This window comes from Caenorhabditis remanei, chromosome I, assembly GCF_010183535.1.
Source record: "Caenorhabditis remanei strain PX506 chromosome I, whole genome shotgun sequence".
Taxonomy (NCBI): domain Eukaryota; kingdom Metazoa; phylum Nematoda; class Chromadorea; order Rhabditida; family Rhabditidae; genus Caenorhabditis; species Caenorhabditis remanei.
The window spans coordinates 3,978,263-3,999,187 of record NC_071328.1 but is presented as its reverse complement, the minus strand read 5'-3'; the positions used below and the strand labels follow the sequence as shown (position 1 = coordinate 3,999,187).

Sequence of the window (20,925 nt, the reverse complement as noted above, 5' to 3'; positions counted from 1 at the left end):
AACGGGTGGTGAAGAAAAAAAGAAGCGAAGAGAAGGCAGTGACGATGGCGAGGTTAGGTTTGTTGTGTGTGTGGAAGCGAATAAGTGAATGAATTGTGTCCCTGTCGATGGGACGGATGGAGCTTGAGTAGAGAAGAAGCCGGGAGAGAAATGGTGGGCAGGAGGAAGAGACGCAGACGCATCCACATCACCTTCCACGTTGCATGCAAATGAACAAAGTGTTCGTTTAGAGAGCGAATTTCTTGCGGAACGTTTTGCTCTTCTGATTCGTGGATGTGAAGATTCTAGGTGTTCTAGGAGCTAGTTGGGGTAAAAACCATACTTACAAACTGAGCTGGCGCGTAACTCGCGTCAAACTCAATATTATGAGCGGAAAAATAAACCAAAATTTAGATCTCGTCGAGTTCTATGTCCGTGACTTACTACGGGCCGATGGCTATTCGGTTATGTGCCACGGGCCGGGAAAAAGTGGCCAAAAAAGCCATTCTAGTGCGGCCCGCGGCACATAACCGAATAGCCATCCGGTCCGTAGTAGGCCGCAAGACATAAAACTCGTCGGGATCTACATTTTGGTATATTTTTCAGCTCACAATATTGAGTTTGAAGCAAGTTACGAGCCAACCCGGTTTGCAAGTATGTTAAAAACCAAGCCAAAATCGAATTGGAAAGTGAGAATCATCAGCTGCTTTCGGAGTATTTTCTGAATTCACCGTCGAAATATCAGATGTGAAAATGCCAAATATCTAGGAAAATAAAACCAGAAGTGATTTCTGAGACTACAGTATTCCTGACCATTTGTTTCTTCCAGCTTATTGGATTCAATCCTATTTTCCATCTCATTTTTTCTCCATCCTTCGTCCCATCTAACAACACTAATTTGGTTGTTTTCTCTTTTCTTCCACACCGCCCAGGACCCCCATCCGACCGTGACAATGTTCCCCAAGTCCTCGAAAGTGGGAATTGGGATAATGGGGATGGAAAGTAATTGGGATTATGTAGAAGGAATGATTTCTCATCTAACCTGAACCGGTTATTGAAGAAAAATCTCTTGAAGAAAGAAACAAAAAAAGTGAACATGAAGAACAATCTGCGTTTTGCAAAATGTAGAAATGACGAGAAATACAACCACACCTTCTAATCTAACGACCTTGAGATCGGGTGCCATTAGAAGCAATAAACTATGTTGAAAACCGTGTCATCGATTGGCAACTGCTGAATACAATGTGGGGGAGAGACCTATTATAGTTGTGAAAGTATGTATCAAAACAGGCGGGTTAGTAGTAATAATAGACGGAAAGAGATGATGATCACAGTGTGTCTATATATCCAGACGAGATATCTATTTCTCTTCTTTTTCTTTCTTTTTTTAGTGTGTTTGTGTGTATGTGAAAGCCATCCCTCCCATAATTGACACGCTTCACTTGTTTACCATTGAAAAATTGGATGAAAAGAAATGAGAAAAATATATTGAGGAGACATCAAAAATTAGGTTTTTAGAAGGTCCTTTTTCTTTTTTAGAAGGTTTCGAAGAAAAACTTTTAGTTAGAGAACAGAAGGTAGGGGAAAGGGAGGCAAAATTTGCGCGAATCGCCCATGGCTATTTGGTTTGACTCGTCAAAAGAGAGGAGAGAGAACTGTATATCGAGGAAATCCGGAGAGACGGAGAGAAGACGAGACGAGACAGTCCTCTGGTACGAAAAGGTGAGTATAGTCGGGGGGCCCCCCGGCACCGTAAGGAAAAGGAGTCTCTTTTGGGTCTGCTTCTCTCTCAATGCATACAGTCACTCACTTTTTGAGTCTCCCGTGCGAGACGACGCGACCCTCTTGTGGGAGGAAAAGGAGGAGGAGGAGAGGCCGATCGAGAAAGTAATCGAACATGTGAAAATAGTGAGAAGAAATGAAATACGCAGGGATGATTGTTGAAGACACCCCAGGTAGAATAGGTAGAATACAATAGTTCGGAAGGCGACAACTACTGAGGTGACTCATTTGGAGACGGGGAGGTCCAAAACTATGACGTGTGTTTATGAATTTATGAATTTATGAATAATAATAAAAGCAGTTGGAACATAGGAAACAAAATTATGAATAAATGGTCTGAGGGCTAGAAGATAGAACTGCATAAAGCGGATTACTGGTATATGTACAAAACGATCGAGAGTATGTTTTCAAGGAGCGTTCAAGTGGTGACAGAACTACTTTTGTACATACTTGTCAAGGCCCGGGCCTTGCCAGCAAAATCAAAGCCCGGCTCGGCCCGAAGGCCCGGGAAATTGGCGCCAAAGTTCAAAATTCCAACTTTTTTGAATTTTTTTTCGAATTTTTTCTCGAAAAAGTCAACTTTTCGACTATCATTCGGAATTGGAAGAAGTTCTGAAAAATCATCAGAAATGGTCACATTTTCGATGAAAAATTGAAAAAATTTTATTTTTTGAAGGCTTTAACAAGTATGCTTTTGTATTATCGAATGAAGCAGAAACAAGAGAAGCGACACAAAGTTTTGAGTTTTCGGGACAGGAAATTCCCATGGAAATAGAAAAAGAGCCACGATGTCGCTGGGTTACTGGAAGATGTTGAGAGCTAAATCCACGCAAAGACACACTTTTATTCCTACATTTCTTTTACAAACAGAATTTTCGAATTTTTCTAGAAAAATAATGTATTTTCAACTATAAATCGTACAAAAGGTGAACACATTGCTGGTTTTTTCTCTTTCTTATGACAAAACATGATCGGCGGTCTCCAATCGTACAGCAGTGTCACCTTTTTTGGTCAAAACCACATACATACATACATATGATACGATTTTGTATCACATAATAGAAAACAAATCAGAAAACGAAAAGAAATTTGGAGAAAAGACACGAAAAATTGGAAAAAAAAGATTTTAAAAAAAAGATAAAAATGAAATTTTTTGTGATATCGGTGCGGGACCATTGAAGAAAGGTGGGTATGCACCTTTAAAAATACAGTAAGATTGACTATTTTTCATTTAATTTTTTTATAAATTGTAATTTTGTTTTATCCTTAATCAAATAGATTTCGAAGATCAATTGCTCACTTTTTTGTAGAAATTGCGTCTAAATAATCACTTTTATTCCTAACCAGCCTGTCTCCCCCGCCTTCGGCGGTTGAGCCGGCTGGTCTCTCTTCATTCACGTGGTCATTGACTTTCGAATGTGCCCGCATGGCCGAGAGGTCTAATGCGGCGGTCGTTGTCCAAAGCACGCCAGTTCGGTTTTGCCCACTGGCTCAGTTTCTCTTCTCTTTCCAGAACCGCTGCGGACAGTGCCTCAGACAAACAGACAAACACCACTTGTCTTTTATATATAAGAATGATGATTGCAAAAAAAATCCGAGAAGACACTGCTTGGCTTCGAAAAGCGAATCACCCGTTTACCGTATCCAATCTCCACGTTTTCTGACTCAAAAACTACAAATTGTTGCGTTTTTTCTTACTCAACGCCTATCAAACACTTCTCTAATCGTGAATGATAAAACTGTTTTACGTTTTGCACAATTTTCTCCCTGATTCAGAATCGAAAAAGTAAAAAATATACATCAAATTTATTAAATTTTTCAGTCGGCAAGACAAGAATACAACAAAGAGGTGAAAGCGTGCCGAATCGAGGCGACAAAAGGCAAAGATTATCAGTAAAAAGTGAGTTTTCATTGTCCTTTTTATCAAAAAGAGAGAATGATTATGACGAAATGGCATTGTTGGAGAGAAAGGCAGCGGCACTCCAGTAATTTTGATAGAAGTTTGAATAGTTTTCAGTCGTTTTCGTAGTTTCGATCGGTGATTTGACTGGTTCTCTGGAAAATTGTGAGAATTGAATTGGTTTTATTGGGAAAGAACTCACTTGGATTCGATTTTCTTTTGCTTTGTTCTCCGGTTTTGAAACCAAACTTTGACCTGATTGTCTTTCAAACCGAGGGATTCTGCTAGTTTCGCTCTGGTGACACCGCTCAGATATCCGGAATCGTTGAAGGATTTTTCGAGCTTCTGAATATAGAAATCAGGATTTTTATTTTTTTTAAAGTTTAATAATCTCACCTCTAATTGCTCGTCAGTGAACACTGTTCTCGGTCGTTTTGGTCTTTCCAAATCGAGTTTCGCTGGAATTTCCAGCATTTTCTCGGATCCATTCGCACCTTTAATTCTGATAATCCGAATGAAATTGGACTCCGGACAAGAAGAAGAAGAGGAAGTCATGTTCAGAATACAACAGAAGTGTGAATAAAGAGGAATGAGCTCCCCCAGAACAGAGAAAGCAACATATGTTACGATACTTGAAAGTGGGTGGGAACTCACACAGGCTGTCAGCAGTAATTGCAGTGAACGTATTGTTCATTGTTTTGTCGGGGAAGGGAATATGAAGAGGTTGAGAAAGAGAGCCAACTTTTGAATAGAGTGGTGAAGAGCAATCTGGGATTGACTCATTAAATCGACTGAGATATTTGATGCGTTCACTGTGGATAATTGAAGTTGAATGGGGTCGTGGTGACTGGGTTATTGTAGAAGTGGAAGTTGGGTAACAGTTGGAGTTCGGAATAGTTGTATTTTGTAGTGAATGGGTGGAGTCCACTAATTAAACTAATTATTTTTGTGTTCTTCTAGTAAAATTGCTTGGTTAATACTAGCACAGCACGCTTCTTACAACCGCGCTCTACCGAAACCGAAGGAAATTGTGTGTGAAATTGAGCGACTTAGAGAAATGATACATTTTTCATGGGCATTTCGGTGGAGCGCAGTTGTAAGAACTGTGCCGAGCTGGTACTTCAAATGAGAAAAGTCGAAGCTCAATGGAATCGGAAACTATTTGAGCTCACTGACAGAAATCAGAAAATAGTTCAAGATTCTGTGTCTTCGTTTATAACCGGAATCGAGACGTGAAGCTTATTAGGCTCCTCCCACTTATGCGTCGTCTTGACAAACTTCTCATCACTTGTAAGATGTGATTTCCTTTGTGAAGAACACGTAGTTTCGTTTCCGAAAGCGGGTAGTACTCATGTCTTCTAAATTTGACGTCTCTCAGGTTCTCAATTCATTTCCGATTGTTGCGGAAAACCTCTGTGTGGTGAGATGTCTCATCTCAAAGCATCAGTGCTTGAAGAACGTGAATCCAGAAAACTTTGAGTTCTGAATATCACTTGGATGGAGGGAATGGGCGGAGTTTCGGTAGAAATATTTTATCCAGGTTTTTCTCAAAGTTACAGTATACCGCAGTATTTTAATTACTACTGTTTCATACTGTAGGCATTCTGAACTGTTTGGCCAACTTCTTGTTCAGTAAGAGGAGGATTATATTTCTTCCGAATTCCGCTTTGTTTTCTTGTCAGTAAATCTTCGATATCCGGAAAGTGATGCATGTTTGTTTCTGAAAATTCTTCAACTGGGGACATATCCCTTTTGTTCAGAGTTGTTTCCCAATATGGTTAATCGCCATGGTTCCTGATGTAAATTAGAATTTTTTATCTGTTTTCAGTCAAATTTCCCTAGATCTTCAATCTTCATAATAACTTGTTCCGAATTTTTCCCGATTTCCAATATCTGAAATTCTGTCAACTCCACGGTATAACAATTCTGACAATTTTCTTAATTTTTACATTCCAAAATCCGTTTTCTTCAGAACCTTCAGAACCTGTTTTTCTTTGAAACAAAACCCCAGAAAAGAATCAGAATAAATAAGTTTATTAATCATCAACGCCTACAAAAAGCTGAAAAATAATGATCTACAGACACATTAATATATTATGTAACAATTCCATACATCGTCTTTGAAAGTTTTTGATTTTTCCGAGACAATTACACCAGGTAGAAATGAGAGAAAATTGAAGAGAAAAAGAGAGAAAATATGAATGATATTTGGTGCAAAAAAGAACCACTTTTTTCGAATAGAGAAAGGATATCATTTAGTAAATAAGTTAGGCTGAAACACCTAAATACGCTAGCGGTACCTTACAGATACTTTTAAAAACGATTGGGGGAGAAAAAGTGCCAAAAAAGCAGACGGAGAACATTGTAGAGGAGAAAAAAACGAAAACTGATTGATTAGAGAGAAAATATAACATTTTTGTACACGCTTTGATGAGAAAAAACGGATTAGAAATGACTATATTATGTGGGATGAGAAGCTGGCAGGAGTGGTTTTCAGATTATGGACTAGTAGGGAGGAGGGACTGGAATTACATGTACTATCGATCGATTTTTCGGGGGGACGAGACAGTTTCAGAAAATTCAAAATATGCTGAAAGGAGGAGAACGTTTCGAGATTTTTGAGAGTGGGGTGACTTTTTTTTTGATATTGGACATGACAATGGGGTTCGCTTTGTTGATTAGAGGGTTACGGTAATTGATAAAAGAATTCTAGGTGTTTTTTGATGGCCGTTATTTGATTTGGTTGCTGAGAAAGAAGAGCAGGATGAAAAAAGAAAAAATTGATGAAGAAAAAAGAATGTACAGAGAGAAAGAGAGACGCAGACACGTACGTACACGCAGAAGAGAGAAAACGGGGAGAGAAGAAGGGATGACGTCATTCGGGATCCGGCCTGCAAAATAGAAAAATAGAAAAAAAACGGGTTGAGAAGTAGGTCATATGGGTTTTCGTATCTTGAAACTTTGGTCAACAGACTTTGAGTCAGAGAAGAAAAAGCTGAAGAAGAACTCACTTGACTCCATGAGCCTGCCGAACTGGCAACGAGTCTGAAGAGAGTTGTTTCGGTAGAGCTTGACACGTTCCAATTGAATCTTGCGGCTGAAGAGAGAATCAAAGTTTTCATACATATAATCACCCTGGAAAATCTTGCCTTTGCTGGTTTACTGGAAGTTGGTTTTTTAGTAGTACCCATATTGAAGACGAAATTCCGCCAACCCAATCGTTTCGTTCCGTGCTGCTGAGCGGCTGTCAACACGGCTTTGTAAATCTGAGACCTCACGAATCGCGGATACGAATCCTTCGCCATCAGTGTGAAGACGTGCTCTTCTGAATGATAAAAAGCGAATCTCATCTGTGACGCGTCCTTCGCTTTCGATATACAATCCAGGGTCTGATCGAGTGTCCTCGAGTCAACATTCACTTGTGCAGGTGCTCCTTGAGCCAGAAATTCTTCTCGTATCCGTTCGGCCTTCTGATAGATTTGCTCGTTCGGCGCATACTTTATGTCTTGTATCGCTATCCAGAATCGTATATTTTCAGAAGAAAACTCGGATTCTAGGAAGGTTTCGAGGACTTGTCGTCCTATAGGATCTTTCACGAGTTCTTGAACCGACAGACCCCATCGTTTTACCCGTTTTTCAGTAGGAATCTCGGCGCTTGATCTGGAAAAGTTGGAAATGTGATCTACCGGTTTTATTGAAAAACTTACGTATCAGTCGGTTGGTTCCAGTAGGAAGCTTCATCACTTATCCATGGATTCGAGGGTTGGGGAGGGTGGAGGAAAGGATCGAATTCTGCTCGTTGATCTACCCAGGTCACCATTCTGAAACGTTATATTTGAGTTTCAGTTTCAGCTACGAAATTTCGTTTTAATTTTTACTCACGTATCAGAAGCTTTCAAAGCTTTCAGCCAGGGTTTCGTTTTGATCGCGAATCGTAATCGATCCATCAAACATCGATAGCCTTGTGCATTCTGCCGTCGTATTTTCTTCTCAGTCTTCATATACGGATCCTCCAGAAAGTTCGGGCCACCCCTACTAGGTTTTCGAATTTTCCAAAACGCTCGTTCCTCCGAATCGAACACAACTTTATCAACTTTCTTCTTCTCCTTCTGCTGTTTCAGCTGAAGTTCCGATTGTTGAACTATGAATGCCCACATATGTGCGAGAACATCCGCTAGTCTGAAAATAATTACAGATTAGAAGGAGGGGGATAACACTATGTGCAATAACAAGTATTTAGAAAATGAGCGGTTTGGGAATGTTTTTTGTTTGGAATTATCTTTCTTACTGTAATATGCTACAGTAATAAATACAGTAATCAATTTTAAATAGATTTATTTTTATTTCAATTAAAATCTAACATTTCCTAGGGAAATCGTAATAAAAATACTAATCCATTCTGACATTTTTCGTCACTGAGACCTTTTTTTAATATCGCCTAAGATTAGGGAGAACGTCATAAGAAAATCGTACAATTTTCTGAAAATCAAAGATCTGGATACTCAGATTACGGTATTTTGGAGAAGAATTTGGAAAAAAAGAAATTATTTTAATAATTTACCTGTTGAACGATTCCACCTCATCTTCTTCTAACCCGTGTTTCTGCTCATTCCTCAGCAATCGTTTGTTGAGGTATATAGCTAAATATCAAATTTTATTTAAAACTTTAAAATTCAAAAAAAAATCCAAAAATTACCGTATTCTACATCAGGCACAAGTTCAGCCTGTGACGGCCAAAAGTACGGCCTCTGTAGCCTGTAGAGGGTTCCGTCGTCTTTAAAGGGTTGACCCTGAAATTGTGCAAATGATATAAGTTATGTCATAGAATGACAAAGACTCACATGCTCGATGACTGGAAACATGTAGCCATGATGAAGGAGTAGACTCGCTAGGTGACTCGCTTCCGCTTCGTCGTCAGGGGCGCCCTATAATTATGTAACATTTCAAATTTAGAATGTTTTCATAAACAAAAATCTGCACAAATCTCAAACTCACTCTTTCTAGAACCAACGCTATTAACTGTTGACCGGTGATTGCGTGAGGCACAGCGATTCGGAAGTACTTGTGCGTTTTGAGTTGCGCACCTTCCATCACTCGCTTCGCGAGCACCTCGATCTGAAACAGTTGCTGTTGGCTGGGAGATTACGGTAATGATGATACCTTGGTCAACGGTGGCATCATACAAAATGCGGGGTTTGAGAGCGACGTGTCTCAACCAGCTCGACAGCTTCTTGTTCTCTCTCCTCCGAATAAAATGATTCTGTAAAGTGACTATAGAGTCCGGAATAGAAGTTTGCCACGTGGCATATGGATCAGATGACGAGTATGTTGATGATGATGATGATGATGATGATGGATAGAAATGAAAAATAATAAAAATGGTAAGGCCAAAATGCTCCTGATCTCTAGTTCTCTGCCTCTCTCTCACTCTCTCCTTCTCTTTCTCTCTCGCTCTTTTTCGCTCTCTCGCTCGCTCCCCTTTTTCCTCCGGGGGATGAGGGCTGCTGGGGTGCGTGGTGGGCGGAGAGGAGGGTGCTTATGTGTGTATATGTGAGCGGAGTGTGGAGAGTGAGAGCGAATGAGAGTGCTATGAGTGTGGTGTTGAGCGTTGACAACGATGGACACGAAGCGTGGCTTCCTGAATTGAAACGCAGACGTGCAAAGTCAACAGCGCAGGCGGCGAGAGAGGGCGCCCCGGGTCCCCTGCAGCCCAATGATTTCCGATAATCGAGCAGTCTGTCGTCTCTCTTTCTCTAACTCTACAGAGTTTCTACGGCTCCGAGAGAGCTCCGAGAGCCCTGAGATGTGTGAGTGAGTGTGCGTGTGCAGCAGCTTCTCCTTCTTCTTCTTTCACAAATCGATCTCGTCGTCTCGCTATGTCACAATCAGCAACAGCAGCTCTACCCTAGGCTTCTCCACTTTTCTGCGTCTCTTCCTCTTCTCCCTGTCCCTTTTATTCAATTTTGATGTGTGCAGGGAGAAGGCTTCGACGACGACGACGACATTGAAGCGAGCTTCTTCTTCTTCTTTCCTCTCTTCTTCGTCTCTGTCTCTACTCCATATATGGGTGTGTGTTGCTTTTTGGTAGTGGTGGTAGACGAAGAAGGATACTACTACTTTTCTACGCTTCCTTCTTTTAGCTTTTGTGGTTGGTTGGTTGGAAAAAACGGAGAAGAGATGGGTTCGTTCTATCTTTTTCTGTGCTCAATTTTTCAATTGTTGCTACATTTTCCAGAATATGGCTAAAGTAATCTCCACTATTTTTTATTGAGAATAAAGTTGAATGCAATATCTTTAAAAGAAGGTTTTCAGAAGTTTTTAGGTTCAGAATCATCCGAGAATCCGCCAAATATCGTGACAATTGAGAGAGAAAAACGATTAACGAAGAGGAAGATATCAAGTGCAATTGATCCGAACTGTGTTGACTCAATCTCTCAATTCGATGCCGGGCGCCTCTATTTTGATCTGCAAATTCCATACTTGCAAACCGGTGCGTAACTCGCTTCAATCGCAATATTATGAGCTCAAAAATATACCAAAATGTAGATCTCGATGAGCTCTACGTCTTTGATATAATACGGGCCGGGTGGCTATTCGTTAATGTACCGCGGGCCGGGCTAGAGAGACTTTTTTGGTCTTTTTCGCGTAAAGCCATCCGGGGCCCGTATTGTCGCAAAGACGTAGAGCTCATCGAGATCTACATTTTGTTATATTCTTGAGCTCATTATACTGAGTTTGACGCGAGTTACGCGCCGGTCCGGTTTGTAAGTATGGCAAATTCCTTCTCCGAGAACAGAACTCTTCTTTTAACACGTCATCGATGCGATTCTTCGATTCTTCTCTCAACAATAAACACAAGTTATCATGTTTCCAGTATCATCAAAAATGGGAGAAAGGGAAACGTTTTGAATATAAACAACTCATAAAATGTTTGAAAAGGGGTACCTGAGAAGAATACGGTGTTCAGTGTGGTGTTTGCACACTAAAATCATTTTGTTCCGTTCTCTCTATCTCACTCTTTTTCTCTCATGCCGCACACACACTCACGTACCCAAAAGACGAGAAACAGAGGGAAGAGAAGAGAGAAGCAGACATACCGACACCGTCGTATTTTTCCTATGTTTGTTCATCACGTTTCACAATTTTTAGGATTTTACTATCAATCGGTCCCGTTCTGATCAAATCGATCCCTACAACTGAAAATCTGAAACTATTCCCGCAATTTGCAGAGAAAACCGGAAGAGAAGCGTCGCGAACGACGTGAAACGTCTCTTCCGAAACAAAGCGACGATGGCGACGACGACGTTTTACACGAAGCAAAGATGTAATTGGATAGAGGGAAGAGATGCAAAAGTTGATGAGGTTATGAGAGAATGGATGCATAAGTGAGTGACTGAAAATTTGAATCTAATAGTTTACAGTTGTGAAAATTCAGATTCTGCTCGTTCCAAGATGTCAAAATTTGTGTTTCGACGTTCAACGTGAACGGAAAGAGTCCACAATCGGTGTTTCCAACGTGGTTCTCACAGAAACGAGAAGATGTCGCCGAGTTTTATGCAGTTGGGTAAGCATACTTGTTTATGAATTGATTTTATGAAAATATGATAAGAATAAGCAAAAATTGATAAGATAATTTTCATTTTTAACTGAAAACATGGTTAGAAATTGTGAAAACATCAAGAAAATGGTAATAAATTTGATATTTCCTTTTAAAATTTCCAATATTTTAAGTCTACAAGAAATGGACCTATCCGTCGGAACCTACATTATCGACAACACCAAGAAAATGGAGGGATGGACTGATGCGATTCATAGCTCACTGCCAGGAGGACGAACACATTTTAATGTGGTGAGTTATCTAGAAAAAATTGAAAATTTTGCACGAAATCACAAAAATTTGAGCGAATTAATAAAAAAATTATGTTCAAAAACTTTTTTTTCAAATTTACCGTTGGAAATCTCACATAAATTCTAGACTTTAAATGAGTGCAGTCGATTTTTATCAAATGTTTCTAATTATAACAAAATTTCAGCTGAAAATGTGCAAATTTCTATCCAAAATCTTGAAATTCAAAATTCTACTTTAATTTCCTCTGGATATATAGTTAATTTTGACATTATTTCGATCTGAAAGTTAATGAATTTTCAGATTTCGGATAGAAATTTGCACATTTTTAGCTGAAATGTTGGTATAATTAGACAAATTTTTAAAACATTTCGTAATATTTAATTCCTTTAAAAACTTCAAACAATTTCCAGTTTTTATCCAATCAACCGAATTTTGCAGATCGGTTCGATGCGACTCGTTGGAATCTTCGTCATCGTATTCCAATCAGTTCACAGCAAAGTCCGTGTCACTGACATCAACGTGAAATACGTGGCAACTGGAATCTCGGTGCTCGTCAACAAGTTGGGAAACAAGGGCGGAACGGCGATATCGATGAAGATGAACGATACGTGGGTGTGCTTTGTGAATGCTCATTTCGCTGCTGGAAACAACGAATTGGAACGAAGGAATCAAGATTTTCGAGATATTTATAATGATGTTGTGTTCTATCCGAGGAGTCAGCAAGAGGGATTGGTTAGTTTCATTTTTCAATGAAAATATAAGAATTGTCTAATTTTCAGCGAGACCGACCTCTAGAAGTGCCCGTGATGTGTTTGTATGATCACGACGTCGTTTTCTGGTTTGGAGATTTGAATTATCGACTGAATACTGACGGAAAAATGTCGAATGAAGATGTACGGCGGATAGCTTCTAGTGAGAAATTCGCAGATTTACTTCAGTATTGTCAGGTACCTTTATCTATCGAATGTTCCCTGATCGGACTGAAATTTCTAGCTCCGCGAGCAAATGACACATGGAACGGTATTCAAAGATTTCAAAGAACCTGATAGTCTACCATTCCGACCTACTTACAAATACGATTGTGGAACGAATACATGGGATACGAGTGAAAAGGGAAGAGTACCCGCGTGGACGGATCGGATTTTGACTTTTACGAAGCACTCGAAAGTTGGATTGGAATTAATGTAAGAATTTTCGCCAAAAAAATCGATAAAATTCAGTTTTTGCTTCCAGACAACCGATGGAAAGTGTGGAGACGATCACGATTTCGGATCACAAACCAGTTCGTGCGTTGTTCAATTTAAAAGTGAAAAAGATCAACGAGAGCGGGGCGAACAGTGTTTACGAGGAAGCGATCAGAGAAGCCGATCGACGAGCAAATGAAGAATTACCTCAGGTTCAATTGAGTTTGAATGAAGTCGATTTTGGAATTGTCAACTATTTGGAGCCGAAGACGCGGAGTGTTATTGTGCAAAATGTTGGAAAGTCTAAGGTGAGAATTAGGAGAAGATGAACAGGAATCGAAAAAGTCAGAAGGGAAAATCTCGAAAGCTTTTTGTAATTTAGTAGAGCTTGAGAACTCGCTTTACAAGATGGAAAACGTCAAATTTTGGCTGATTTTCCAGCACACGGTCTCCCACACAGCGAAAAAGAACTGCAAGAGATGTGAAGCCGATTTTTTCAGGTATTGCACTGAAAATGCAGTATTTTTTAGGTTTTCAGACGTCGCCATGGATGAAAAAAGGTCCCATTCATCAGAATTGTAGAAAATTAAATCATCTATCGAATGAGCCAGAAAATGTGAATCAAAAATTCATTCATTCATTCAAAAATTAACTTTTTTTGATGGATGCAGAAAAACAGATTTTCAGAAAAATGAGATTTTCAGCCATATTGTAACAGTTTCAGAGCATCCTCAAGTAAATCAAGTGCAATTTTTGTTCGAAAATGTTTTCTGCCGAAGAAGTTATACTCATTTTTCTGAAAATCTGTTTTTCTGTTTCAAAAAAGTCAATTTTTGACCGAAATTCATGTTTTCTGGCTTATAAGATAGATAATTGCATTTTCTACAATTCTGATGGATGGGACACTTTTTTTCATGAATGCGACTTCTCAAAACCAAAAAATATTGCATTTTTAGTGCAAATAATAAAATAATTGAATTAAAACGTGAAAAAATCGGCCTCACGTTTCTTGCACTTCTTTTTCCCAGTGTGGGAGACCGTGTGCTGGAAAATTTCAAATTTTGACGGATTTTCCAACATGAAATAGCCGAAATTCTAGCTCTTGAAAAGATTGAGAGGCGAAATTCATACAAATATTCAACCGATACAAAACATTCTCACGATTATACAATCCATTGTGAATCGATTTGTTTCTCTATCTCTCTGCCCTCTAACTTCCTCTCAACTTCCGACTACATATCGAGTTCCCATAAATCCCCTCTATTTCATATATTGACACTGAAAATCGTTCGTTGTTTATTCGAAACGATGATCAATTCGATCTCTCTCATATGATCTCCTTTTGTGTCAATAACATCCCCTCCTCCCCAAAAAAAATATTTTTTCTCCCTATTTCCAGGTGCGCTTCTCGTTCAAAGTTCGTCCAAACGCAAGGAATAATCAAGAGATTTGCGAGAAATGGTTGATGGTAAGTTGAACTTTTTTCATATTACAGTTAGAAAAGGAATGAGAAGAGAAAGAGATGACTATCTAATTACTGTACTGCGCAGTCGTCTCAAAGAAAGTTGATTAACTGAAAAGAAAGAACAAAAGGAGAAGAATGGCAGAAAGAAAAAGCGAGACAGTATTCCGGTTGGAGATAAAGATCTTCTCTGAAGCTTCCCCCTTCTCTTCTCTATTCCTTTTCGAGAGTATTCATTCAAATTCATTCAAAACGATGATTTTGTGTTCAGGTGACGCCTACTCACTACCAAATACCACAAGGATCTTCTATGGAGGTAACTACTTTTCAGTTTTATTCTCAAACTTGAATAAATATATTTCAGATCAGTCTTACGGTATCGATTAGCACTGACATTGTCCGACGGATTCAAGATGTGTTGCGGAATGGACAACTTCAAGAGATCCTGGTGTTACACTTGGAAAACGGACGAGATTATTTTATTCCAGTCACTGCTGTTTATAATAATTCTTGCTTTGGAAGCACACTAGAGAAACTTTTGACAGCTAGGCCTAAGAAGGAAGTGAATCTTATTGATTTTGTAAGTTGTTTCCAAACTCTGAAATTATTTTCATTTCGAATTTGTTATAGGATGACTTTTCTGACAATTTGGCATCTGACAACTGCCCTCCGTATGTTCCTCGAGTTGTCTATCGTCTTGTGATGGCTCTCCGAGTTCGTGGAGCTGCTCAACTGAATATCGAAGAAGAATTGGACAATGCAGTGTTTAATAGAATTCGATCTGCATTGGAAACTGGAAATCCAGATGATATGAGCACTATTGCCTCTTCCTATATGCTTTACAGTGCATTGATACGATTATTGGATTCCCTTGATGAGCCTGTTATTATGGAAGGAATGTTCAAAATAATACACAAGGAGATGATCAAATATCGGACGGACGCTAGACAGTTGTGGACTACGGTTCGGTTGAGTCTGCCTAAACCGAATCAAGCAGTTCTCGAGCTCGTTTGCCTCATGCTTCGCGAGTTTTTCAGCCAGAAATATGAACTTAGAGGTATATTTTAAAGGTGGAAAAACTGTAAGATCAACTCTGATTTTTCCATATAATAATGTTTGTGTGTCTATGAGTTCATTTTTATATTGAAAGAGTTTTAAAGTTCGGCCTGAAACCCACGGAGAGCGATGGAAGGTAAGTTTGGCCATTTCGGTGGCCTAGAAATTGGACTTCAGCCATGTTGATGTTTTTTACTATTTTTTCGCTATTTTCGCTCATTTTTATTGTATTCTTCCAATGAATTTGATAGTAAACATCAAAAATTGATAGAAATACTGCAAAATGATAGAAAAAACGATGGAAACTTCCAAAAAAAACATTTTACTTCTCAAACTATTATTTATAAAGGCTGGAATCCTTGTTTTAGTGCGTATCGTAGAGATGTATTCATATAAGTGCGAAATCATCAACCCTATGGTCCGATGAAGGAGCCAGTTCTCCAATTTCTTATATGAATACTTCTCAAACTGTTTGGCCGCTCGTTCTCAGCGGGTTTCAGACCGAATTTTGAACTTCTTTCGATATGGAAATGAACTCACAGACATCCAAACATTATTCCATGAAAATATTTTTTTAACGACAAGCTAGCTTCAGATCAACTATCCCTCTGGGCAGGAGCACTATTCCGACATGACATCACCGAGGAGCGAATGAATGGAATGTATGCAACTGTTCTGCAGACAATGTGTGATTATGCACCTGATGTTGCACTAGGATAATGAATACAGTTAAAATCAGAAACCAAAGAAACATATTCACGGGATGATACATATCTGCTCTTTCGAAATCTCTCTTTTTCTGAAAGTGAGAAGTTTAGGTACTCCGTGGAAACGGGTTATTTATTCGCCTTTTTTTTCAGTTTAAATTAACATTTTCTCAATCATTTTTTAAATATATTTTAACTTAACTTTATGTGAACTTTTCTCGATTTTCTAGGCCATTCATTCACTTTTCTTGATATCCTGTTCAATATTTAATATGCCATATTTGGTTTTTGTTTCTTGTGATATTTATATCTGCCCCCTGTTCAAAAATCCCCATTTTCCCGCATAAGCTATAAAGAAACTACCTCTCGTTAATATATTTCTGTTGTTTTTTGACAATCCGATATCGGTTTGATGCTTCTAATTGATCATTTTTCATAAATTTCTAATAATCCATCATATTCAGAAAAGTAACAATGTCGTGGCTTCTGGCAGATATGAAGAAGAAAATGAACGACGCGAAATCCACGATTGAACAAAGTTTGAAGCAAGTATCTGAAAGTTCAACGGTAAGTTACATGAACTGAAATTCCAGTGAACAACCCTTGCTAGTTTAAGACGGAATCTCCGAAATCAGAAGAGGAAAAAGGGGAAAAGGAAGTGGAAACCCCACAAGAGACTCCTGCTGTAGAAGAGCCAACGTCCCCACAAGAATCCGCCACGGAAAGTGCCAAAAAATCGATGGCTGCTCTATTTGGTGGACTGAAAGTTGGTGGTGGAGTGGCTTCAAGTAAGCTGTTCGAGTATGCGAAGGATGCTGGAAAGAAACTCGGAGAAGTCAAGAATGCAGTTATAGAGAATACAATGCTCGGAGACCTCAACAAAGAGCAGGATGAATTCGAGAAGCAACTCCAAGAAGAGCGCGAGAAACTGAAAAATATCGATATGCCATGGCAAGGACTGCCTGATGAGAATCTCGCCAAGAAGCAGATGCTCTCTTTGTCAACGGATACTAGAAATTTTCTTCGTGACTCGCCTGCAAACAGTGAGTATTCGTATGATCAGCAACAAGCGATGGCCGCTTTACTACTGAAAGAAGACCCGAATCTGGCAAATGTACGATTCCAATTGGTACCGAAACAGTGAGTTACTCGAGAATGTAAGCAATGAACCTGCTGAAATTTCAGAGTGAAAGAGAATCAGTTCTGGCAGAACTACTTCTACCGTATCGGTCTCATTCGTCAGTCGATGTTGGCTCAAGGAACGGGAAGAATTAGTCCGACTGTGTTGGCTGCAACAGCAACATCGACTACTGAAGAGAAGAAAGCTGAGGAACCGAAGGTTGAGCCCATCTCGGTTGAAGTTCCAGAGGCTTCTGTGAAAGTGGAAGAACCACCAAAGATTGAGAAGAAAGAAGAAGAAGTTGAGGGAAATACGACAAATGATGAGAGCTGTGAAGATGAAGACGACGAAGAAGTGAAAGAGACGGTGTCCGAGCAACCATCAGCACCCGGAGAGCAAACTTTGACTAGTGTTGGTAAGTAAAGTTAGGGAAAGTGCGCTCTATCTTGATTCTAAACGTGTCTTGTGAAAAGCCACGTTGTCCAAAATGCTATTTCACCACGTTTCTTTTTTCAGACGAAGAATGGGAACGAGAAATCCTCGCGGATCTCAACGACTACGAAGATGTTGTTGAAAAGACTGGAGGAAAAGATGAAGACGCATGGGAAGCTGAAATTCAAGAACTCCTTAATGCTGAATAAATCCTTTCTTATTTTACCTTTTTTTTTCATATTTACTTGTTTTCATTCATTCCCCCAGGAAAACGATCCGTGTAAAATTGTAAATAACTGTTTCTTTCTCCCGAAATTCCTTCATACCACACGCCCCGATGTTTATCTGTAATTTCAATGAATCCTTCGTGATGTATATCAGATTTTCAGATTGTTTTTTGCTCGTTCCACTCGAATCTAACCTTATCTTTCCAATTTTGCACCCAGTTTTTCTCAATACTAACCCGTTTCAATTTTCAACAGAATGGATCCTAGTTGTCTATTCAAAACACTACTAGCAACCAATTGGGCGCTATTTCTATGGGATCAATATATCACTTATCGACAGTACAAGTTGGTTTGAAAACTGAGATATCTCAAACATTTGCCCATTTTTAGAGTGCACCGAGATGCGGAGAAGCGTCCGGAAGAAGTGAAAGAGTTGATTAGTGATGAGGATTACAAGAAGGCGAGAGACTACAAGATGGATAATCACACGTTTGGATTCTTGCATAGTTGGTTCAACCAGCTTCTGACTACTGTTAGTTTTAAAGAAATCTGTTTTTCTATATTATTTTTCTAATCTTCAGGCTCAACTCGTCGGCGGATACTTCCCATTCTTGTGGTATGCCACCGAGAACTTTCCATTCCACGTGGCTGTCTTCTTGTCTGTCAACACAATAATTGAGACTATAATCGATCTTCCATTCGATCTATACTCTACTTTCATCATCGAAGACGCTCATGGATTCAACAAACAGACGATTGGATTCTATTTCGTTGATAAAGTCAAGAAAATGCTCGTCGGATTCGCTCTCACCATGCCAATTGTCTATGGAATCGAATGGATTATTACCAACGGAGGGCCATACTTCTATGTCTATATCTGGGTCTTCCTCTCTGTTATTGTGTTGCTTCTGATGACTATCTACCCGACATTCATCGCTCCACTCTTCGACAAATATTTCCCACTCCCAGACGGTGAACTCAAGACGAAAATCGAGAAATTGGCCGAGTCTCTCAAGTATCCACTCACCAAACTCTACGTTGTCAACGGCTCCAAACGATCTGCTCACTCCAACGCCTACATGTACGGATTCTGGAAGAATAAGCGTATCGTTCTCTACGATACTCTTCTCAGTGGAACTGAAAAAGAGAAAGTGCACAAGTTGTATGTGGAGGCGGGAGAGAAGATTGAGGAGACGGAGAATGATAAGAAGAGAGGAATGAATAATGATGAAGTTGTCGCCGTGTTGGGACACGAATTGGGACATTGGGCTCTTTGGCATACTCTCATTAATCTGATTATCAGTTAGTTTTTTGTTTTGAAAAATCAATATAAAACATGTAAATTTTTAGCCGAAGTCAACTTGTTCTTCTGCTTCGCTGTCTTCGCATACTTCTACAAATGGGACGCTCTTTATCAAGTAAGCACTACTTTCAGGATTCTGCTATTAGCACGACACAGTTCTTACAACCGCGCTCTGTCGAAACCGAAGAAAATTGTGTGCGAAATTGAGAGACACAGAGAAAAAGAGACGCATTTCAAGGGGCTTTCGGTGGAGCGAAGTTGTAAGAACTATGGCGAACTGATATTTCCATAACATCGTTATTCCGGGTTTTTTCATTCCGGCTCCGGATTCCGGAAAATAAAAAATTTCATGCCGCTTCCGAACTCCGGATTCAGGTTTTTTGAGAATCAGATTTCCGGAATCCGGAAGTTCTTTTTCAATTCCGGAAGTTCTTTTTTTTGCAAATTTAGCAGATCATTCCAAGTTCCGAATTCCGAATTTCCTGAATTCCGGATTTTTTTTCATTCCGGTTCCGGAATCCGGATTCCTGATTCCAGGAATCGAAAAATGTCACACGGTACAACTATTATCTATAATACGTTCGTTTTCTAGGCCTTCGGATACCGCGATACCCCACCAATCATCGGAATGATGCTCGTCTTCCAATTCATTTTGGCCCTCTACCATCAGCTCGCCCACATGGGACAAGTCATTCATTCTCGTTCTGCTGAATTCGCTGCCGATGAGTTTGCTGCGAAACTCGGACATGGAGACAATTTGATCGGAGCACTCACTAAACTTGGAGTCGACAACCTGTCTATGCCGATCAACGATTCTCTCTACTCGTGGTGTGTCCACACTCATCCACCTGTCGTCGAACGTGTCGCTGCTGTCAGAGCTTTCACGGACAAGAAGAAATAGAATGACGCTCTCTCAACTACTTGTTTTCCATCCCCGCCAAAGAAATCAAAACGAGAATTTTTTGCCAAAATGTCTAGGTTATTTCTATGTGATAATACCTATTCTTTTGCATTTTTGGGTTTATTCGCTTATGCTGCTTATGAAATTTTTATTCACTCTTATGAGATCTCATTTCTTCTCCTTATCTTTATCAGTTTTCTCCTTTTCCCCATTCTTCTTCGACTTGTCCGCATCATCCTCAAGTGTCGGATACTCATCTGTTTCAGGAGTTACGATGGGATCACTAACGACTGCTCGCTTATCCTCCGGATTTACAGTTCCTTTCGGCTCCTCTTTCTCCTTATTCTCATCCTCTGTTGTCTTCTTCTCTTCTTTTTTCTTCTCGTCTTCTTTCTTTTTCTCTTCTTCCGACACAGTTTTCGTCTTCTTCTCACCTTCGGATTTCTTTGTCGAATCCCCTTTTTTCTTCTTCTTGTCTTCAGATTTCGATTTTATTTCTGACGATTTCTGAAAAACCATTTTCCCCTGGAGACTACTAGATTCTAGTGAAAACCTTCTCTAATGCTTCAGCTGACTTTGTCTTTTCTTTCGGAGGCTCATCGTCACTATGAGGTTTTATGGTAGAATCTGAAGAAGCTACTGGAGTCTCCTTGCTTTCTTTCGAAGCCTTTCCTGTAGGAGTCTTCTCCTTTCTCTTCTTCTTCCCACCACATGTCTAAAGCACATCGAAATATTCACAAACAATGCTCTGAAATCCTTACAAATAGAACAGCAACAGAGGGAAGGGCTAATAGAACTATGGAATCCATTGATTATCTTCTCTAAGTTAGCTGTGAATCGCCAGATGGGAGAATTGATGAATTTTCAAAATGGTGAAAGCATAACATCAATTCTTAATGATAAGGGCATGTCGATGCTTTCGATTAAATCTGAAATGAAGCAACATTTTCGTGCTTACGTGAAAATTTCCCTATATTCTGCGGTTTGGAGGAGTTGAAGTGGATAATTTTTGGAAAAACTTGG

The 20,925-nt window shown here is 39.6% G+C and overlaps 6 protein-coding genes across 6 annotated transcripts; 3 read left to right on the top strand and 3 right to left on the bottom strand.

Moving 5' to 3' along the window:
• Positions 1–3,701: 3,701 nt before the first annotated feature.
• Positions 3,702–4,216, bottom strand: GCK72_000598 (uncharacterized protein; the record flags this gene model as incomplete). Its single annotated transcript, XM_003109291.2, has 3 exons — positions 3,702–3,816; positions 3,864–4,006; positions 4,058–4,216. 3 exons carry the CDS (start codon positions 4,214–4,216, stop codon positions 3,702–3,704), a joined length of 417 nt encoding a protein of 138 aa, XP_003109339.2.
• Positions 4,217–5,485: 1,269 nt separating this feature from the next.
• Positions 5,486–8,842, bottom strand: GCK72_000597 (uncharacterized protein; the record flags this gene model as incomplete). Its single annotated transcript, XM_053722578.1, has 9 exons — positions 5,486–5,554; positions 6,673–7,321; positions 7,369–7,482; positions 7,544–7,840; positions 8,223–8,301; positions 8,358–8,451; positions 8,503–8,586; positions 8,657–8,776; positions 8,822–8,842. 9 exons carry the CDS (start codon positions 8,840–8,842, stop codon positions 5,486–5,488), a joined length of 1,527 nt encoding a protein of 508 aa, XP_053591223.1.
• A 2,109-nt stretch (positions 8,843–10,951) lies between these two features.
• Positions 10,952–15,932, top strand: GCK72_000596 (uncharacterized protein; the record flags this gene model as incomplete). Its single annotated transcript, XM_053722577.1, has 12 exons — positions 10,952–11,046; positions 11,097–11,225; positions 11,393–11,510; positions 11,949–12,242; positions 12,290–12,457; positions 12,504–12,694; positions 12,744–13,002; positions 14,094–14,162; positions 14,428–14,472; positions 14,521–14,736; positions 14,787–15,213; positions 15,808–15,932. The coding sequence occupies 12 exons, from the start codon at positions 10,952–10,954 to the stop codon at positions 15,930–15,932; spliced, it is 2,136 nt and encodes a 711-aa protein (XP_053591222.1).
• Positions 15,933–16,393: 461 nt separating this feature from the next.
• GCK72_000595 (uncharacterized protein) lies at positions 16,394–17,680 on the top strand (the record flags this gene model as incomplete). Its single annotated transcript, XM_053722576.1, has 4 exons — positions 16,394–16,486; positions 16,536–17,059; positions 17,105–17,454; positions 17,556–17,680. 4 exons carry the CDS (start codon positions 16,394–16,396, stop codon positions 17,678–17,680), a joined length of 1,092 nt encoding a protein of 363 aa, XP_053591221.1.
• A 274-nt stretch (positions 17,681–17,954) lies between these two features.
• GCK72_000594 (uncharacterized protein) lies at positions 17,955–19,902 on the top strand (the record flags this gene model as incomplete). The annotated part of the gene is made up of 5 exons (XM_053722575.1): positions 17,955–18,043; positions 18,089–18,230; positions 18,280–19,000; positions 19,049–19,116; positions 19,594–19,902. 5 exons carry the CDS (start codon positions 17,955–17,957, stop codon positions 19,900–19,902), a joined length of 1,329 nt encoding a protein of 442 aa, XP_053591220.1.
• A 168-nt stretch (positions 19,903–20,070) lies between these two features.
• On the bottom strand, positions 20,071–20,711 carry GCK72_000593 (uncharacterized protein; the record flags this gene model as incomplete). Its single annotated transcript, XM_003109157.2, has 3 exons — positions 20,071–20,409; positions 20,456–20,617; positions 20,664–20,711. 3 exons carry the CDS (start codon positions 20,709–20,711, stop codon positions 20,071–20,073), a joined length of 549 nt encoding a protein of 182 aa, XP_003109205.2.
• Between the last annotated feature and the right edge of the window lie 214 nt (positions 20,712–20,925).